General features: G+C 41.2%; 1 protein-coding gene across 1 annotated transcript in view; it reads right to left on the bottom strand.

Moving 5' to 3' along the window:
* Positions 1-780: 780 nt before the first annotated feature.
* Positions 781-6,000, bottom strand: part of LOC136885033 (uncharacterized) — a 189,709-nt gene continuing 184,489 nt past the window's right edge. The window contains exons 11-12 of the mRNA XM_068230065.1: positions 4,244-4,680; positions 781-1,114 (exon numbers count right to left, since the gene is read on the bottom strand). Of these exons, the coding sequence (XP_068086166.1) occupies positions 781-1,114; positions 4,244-4,680 (771 nt within the window). The remainder of the gene's footprint in view (positions 1,115-4,243; positions 4,681-6,000) is intronic.

Genomic DNA, 6,000 nt, shown 5'->3' with positions numbered 1-6,000 from the left:
GAGGGCGCTCCACACTACACGGGGGAAACCCCCCGAGTAGTAACTTGATGAAAGACCTAAGTAGAGGAAGAGATTTCATCGAAAAGCAGCGATACCAACTTCTTTCCACTTGGCGAGAATGATACTGGCAAAAATGAATGCAATGGGACTAGACAAAAAGTGACTGAATGTGTGGCTATATTTAAAAAAAGTAGAACTCACAGAATTAGAGTACGTGAAGCATAATTCGATTATGTAATCATTAGATGGGAGTTCCTCAAGGCACTGCTATTGGACCTTTATTTTTTCTTATGTATATAATATGAGTAAAGAAATGGAATGGGAGGTGAGTTTTTTGTGGACGATGTTATTCCATATAGAGTTATATATTTTTTAAATGTTTTAAAATGTTTACTTTATTTTTAGCTCTGAATGCAGACACCCGTGTCCGCAGTGTCCTAGCAGAGAATCCAAAAATAGTCAGCGGTGTCCACTGTACGCCCAACGTGTTAGAAGGTCTTGAAGCCTGGGGTAACATAAATTCTAGGGGTTCTAACGGGCCGTACCCCTAATGTTTAAGCAAACCTCATAGCATCACCGTTGTGCAGTATAGACTACAATTGTTACTCTCTTCAGTATGTTTGCACTCTATTGCCTAATATTCCGGGCTCTTGTTATAGGAATCACTATACTTACTGCGCAGGCATGACGTCACAGGAAGCACACCGTCATGGTAGAGAGATGACGTCACACGGTAGTCACTCTATCCACCTCCACGTATCGTACAGAATCGTCGCTGTGTCAGCAGATGACCTCTTTGCCACCTATGATGGCAGTTTCAGGGGGCATGCTCTTGATGCGACGCTGGAGTTTAGAACGACGCCGACGCTTGCAGGCTCTGCAGATGATGATGCAGATCGAACAGAAGACGACTGCGATCCCCGCCGCTCCCAGGGCGAGGTAGAGCAGCGGCAGCTGGAGGATGAAGGAACAGTGTTTGGCCGCCTCGTCGAAACCTGACGGACAGTGCGGGACTCCGTCACACCAAAGTGACGAGTTTATGCAGGCGTCTAACTCTGGGCACCGGTGGAGGCAATCTTCCATCACGAAACCAGCTGGAGGGAGTACCGAGCGTCTGAAAAATGAGAAATAACGGTGAGCAAAATCAACCCCATGCAATCCAATATCTAAAATAGATATTTTTGATTCAGGAGGTCAAATAGACTGTATTACTCTTGTCCAATGCACGAATTTTTATAGGATAGATCATGGGAGATTACTGATGAAAATTAGGGCTATTGGACGAGACAAAATGTTGGTTGAATGGGTTGCTATATTTCTAGAAAATAGAACTCAGGGAATTTGTGTAGGTGAAGCGCTATCTGATCCTGTAATGATTAAGAAACTGTCCCTTATTCAAAAGGCTTGGGTTAATTCTTTTGGCCAGAACGTAGCAGTAGCAGAACGTGGTTCACTTGATGCGAGATTTTCTCAAGCTCTTAGTTGCAGGAAGATAGCGCACAGTGAAAAGATGACCCTACAGACGTAGTGTATATAGACGAACAAGTGATTACCATGGTTACAATGGTGTCGGGAAATAGATGTCGCTTATTCCAGACTGACCCCAGCTCAGAAATATGAGGTTGTTTGGGTAATCAGTCGATACACGCGTTTGATGCAAATCTGATGCTTGTTGTTTAAAGGGGCCTAACATCGAAGGTCATCGGCCCTGATGCAAATCTACATGCCACCCAATTCTATGCTAATTTCTGCGTGACTACTAGATCCTAAAACTTCTCTGCTCTCATCTGTTTGTCATATTCATACCTTGGTCTACCCCTACCGTTCTTACCGCCTACACTTCTCTCAAAAGCCAAGTCAATTTCAGCCAAATCATTCTCATCTCACCAATTCGATCCAATATTCGTGATTCGACCTACCCATCTCATCTTCAGCATTCATCTATAACACCACATTTTAAAGCCTTCTATTCTCTTTGTTTCTGAGCTAGTTAACGTCCATTTTTCACTCTTCAAAACCATCTTTCTAATTCCTATATTAACGTTCGAGGTGAAAAAATTTATTTTCTTAAGAAAGGCATTCCTTGCTTGTGCTAGTCTGCATTTAATGTCCTACATCCTACTACCCAAGTAGCAATATTCAGCTGCTCCTTTTAAGTATTCATTTCCAAATATAATATTTCCTGCATCATCTGACTTCATTTGACTGTACTTTTGTTTTGGACTTATTTATCCGTAAACATATCCATGTAAAATAATTCCATATTTTCGAGTAGGGTCCGGGACCTCAAAATGTATTAAAGTTGAAAGAGTAAAGAGCTTGAAGTATCTTCGAGAAATAGTTCAAGAGAATGGATCAGAGAAGCTAGCTCTGATAGAACGAGCGAGAAAAATGGAAACAGCGTGTCAGCTCACTAGAGGCACCTACAACAAGAAAGCTTTGTCATATGGAGCCAAATTAAGACATCTGGACACAGTCATCAGACCGGAATGCTTATACTCAGCAGAAACATTGGACATGATTGGAAAGGGAGATCTAGAGAACATCAGAAAGAAAGAGAGGAAAATGCTCCGGAAGATCTTGGGCCCGAAAATGAAAGGTGGGGAGAGGAGACTTAGACCCAACAAAGAACTATACCAGAAGACAGAGGAAGTCGTCGTATTGATGAAAAAGCGAAGGCTTCAATTTTATGGACATCTACAGAGAATAGACACCAACCGACTGACAAAAAGGATTTTCAGCTTCTGCAGCCTTAGGAAGACGGAACCAAAATGGTTTCGGGAAGTAAGGACCGACCTGGCCAGGATAGGAGTAGAAAAAGAGGACGTACTGGACAGAAACAAATTTAGACAAAAAGTGAAGGAGTTCAAGGGGTTCCAGGAGACTGGGGAAGAACTTGTGAAGAAGAAGAAGAAGAGAACCTACACAGAAGAACAGAAGAAAGAAGTCAGTGCAAGGATGAAGAAGTACTGGCAGAATGTGAAGTCAGGACTGGTGAAAAATAACGTAAAGACTGTAAAACGTGGTCCATAGATGGCCGGAACGATAATAAATAAAATGACAATAAATATGACAAGAATTTTTTGGTCACAGTTTCGAAATTTTCAGAATTTTGCCGCTGTTTAAATTAACATTATATTGAAAAAATACCTTTAAAATCTAGAACATTCAATAAAAGCAAGTAATAATATTAATTTTTTTATTGTATTTTGAATTTATTTAATTACTCATTCCAAAAGGTAATTCTCGACTCTGCACAGAATGAAATAAATGGCACATTTTGATGGTCGATCAGAAATAATTACAATTAGCAAGTTAAATATATTATAAATTTTCAAATAGCAACGATCTTCTATTTTCACGCAACATTGACTTGTAACGGGAAAAAGACGCTCGGCATTGCAGGATGTTAAATCATTAGAGTTCAATTGAGGCGCTCACCTTCCTGTCGTTTTATGCGCACCTGCCTCCTTCTATAGAGCTTACCCTCCTAATTCACATACATATATATTTCTAATAAAGATAATTGTAAGAAATTACAGATAAGAATTAAGAGATGACTGGAAGCAGATATGCGAAAATGGAATAAAGAAATTAAAATATGACAAAACACGAAAATTCACGGAGAAATATGACCATAATATGAAAAATTACCGGAAAATGACAAAAATGCGAAGAGAGTCAAAATTTGACTGTGTATGACCCGTGTAACTTGCATAGTTGTAGTCACCGTGTGTAAAATCATACTTAACTAGTGTTTTTTTTTCATGGACATAATTTAAACAAAATATATATGACATGTCATAAACATCTGAGCCCTACTTATGAGACTATGCTGATGTGTATCGAAGCATATTCAGAGATGAATAGAGAACTTCATATCAACATTTCACTGTGTTAGGTTATCTCTAGACTCAGGATTTTAAGGCAGCAATAGGTTAGAATGCAAACTAATCTGGTTATTGTGAAATGTCGACGAGCCCGTTCTTCCGTAATGTAGCGAGAGTAACATAAATTGGAGGGGACCTGATGGGCCATACCCCCTTATGTTTATTCAAGGCTCATAGCATGACCATTGTGCAGGTACTGTATACTTGTTACTCGCTACAGTAAGTTTACATTCTAACCTGTTACTGCCTAGAAATCCGGACTTTGGTTATCACCCGGACTTATGAGGCCACGTTTCGTTAATCATGGCAGAGTTGTGCATCATTTCTTGCAGACACCACTGGTATTTACTTACCTTCTCGCCAATTCGAGCCACGTTAAGGAGTACGTGCCACTTTCCCTGGCGAGGAACTCGACGACGACGCTCCTGGCCTGGTCGGCCAGCCTCTGCTCCTCAGTGAGGGTGTCCGTCAAGGGCCAGACCGGCTGGTGTACCAGCTTGGTGCTGCTGATGACCCAGCCCTCGGAGAAGATCTCGACCACGTGGTGCAGCTGAGCGGACGGCGGCTGGGGACAGATCACCACGTGGACAGATCCTCCCGAGTGTACCGAGATCCTGTTCCGAGTGCTGCACTCCTGTTCCACTGGCACCACCAGGTTGGTGCTGTTGGCCTCTTCACCCAGCGATGGTGCCGCTGGAACCTGCTGTTTCAGGGATATGCCGCGCAGCTTCACGTAAAGATAGCGCCCTGGTGCGGGCTCTATCATCCACGGGTGATTCTCACAGTTCACCTGCAAAGTGATACACAACTTTCTGATAACCACGCTCTGATACCAACACAAATTACAAACAAATGAGGGCCACTCTACACTCCAACAACAATGAAAGCAGTATGCACAGAGGAATGTCCCTAGTAGCAGTTACATATAAAATACCAACTCCCTAAATATACCTAAAATAAAATAATCTCTCGAGGAAAACTAAAATCAAGCAGTTCTTCTTTTTAAGCGCCGTATGCGGCCCTCAGAAGTTTGTGATGAACCTGGATAAAGCACTCCTTTCTTTACCTAACTTGAATTGTTCGATGTTCTTGATGCAAGTCCATTATTTGATGTTTTGGTGGTCTATCAGCTCCTCGCGTGTCTTCTATATTTCCTTGTAACATGAGATGTAGAAGCCTGCACTTTCTACCTCATAGAAAACGGCCTAAATTAGCTGTCTTCCTGGCTTTGATTATGTTTACGAGCTCACCCTCAGCTCTCGCTCTCTTTAACACTTCATTATTGGCTACAAAATCTGTTGAGGATATTCTGAACATTCTCCTATGTAACCAAATTTCGAACGCCTCTAATTTGTTCATGGAGGAAGCATTAACAGTCCAAGTCTCTACTCCATAAAGAAGTGTTGACTAGACGGAACGTCTCAGCAGCTTTTGAGGTTTAGATTATGATCACAAAAGAATGATCTCATCTTTTGGAAAGAGGATCTGGAAATCTCAATACTACTTCTGATCTCTACAACGCAGTAATCAAATCAGAGGGTCTGTTTGCCATAGAATGCATGTTCGCTATGAAAACCGGTGAAATAGAACAGATAGAGAAAAATAAAGGAAGTTATTCAGGAAAATCTATACAAGGACGAAGATGAAAGGACGTCAGACACGATCAAAAAGAGGAGAATTACATTTTTTGGTGACATATTGAGAATGGATAACAGATTGACAAAACGAGTGTTCAACCATTTTTACAAAAGCACGAGTAGGATCCGTGACACGAGAGAGATTTAAATAACAGACGATATAATACAATACAGAAGAACTTTCAGAAGACATTCAAGGGTTTCCAGGATAACGAGAAGAGGAAAGGTAATAGCATCTGAGCACAAGAGAGGAGGAAAAATCAAAGTGAAGGGATGAAGAAACATTGGATTCAGGGAGAGAAGAGTCAAGATGAATGCGCAGGATTTCTTTCCGTGGTCCTTAAATGACGTATATCGAAAAAAGAAGAAAGCAATATGTAACAGAATATTTTAATTTCTGTGCATGCTTGTACACAGATCCAGGCTTGCGCTATCTTATAACATTATGGGCTAGCGCTCGTAATAGCTTCTTG

This window comes from Anabrus simplex, chromosome 13, assembly GCF_040414725.1.
Source record: "Anabrus simplex isolate iqAnaSimp1 chromosome 13, ASM4041472v1, whole genome shotgun sequence".
Lineage (NCBI taxonomy): Eukaryota > Metazoa > Arthropoda > Insecta > Orthoptera > Tettigoniidae > Anabrus > Anabrus simplex.
This window is presented reverse-complemented; position numbering and strand designations above follow the sequence as displayed.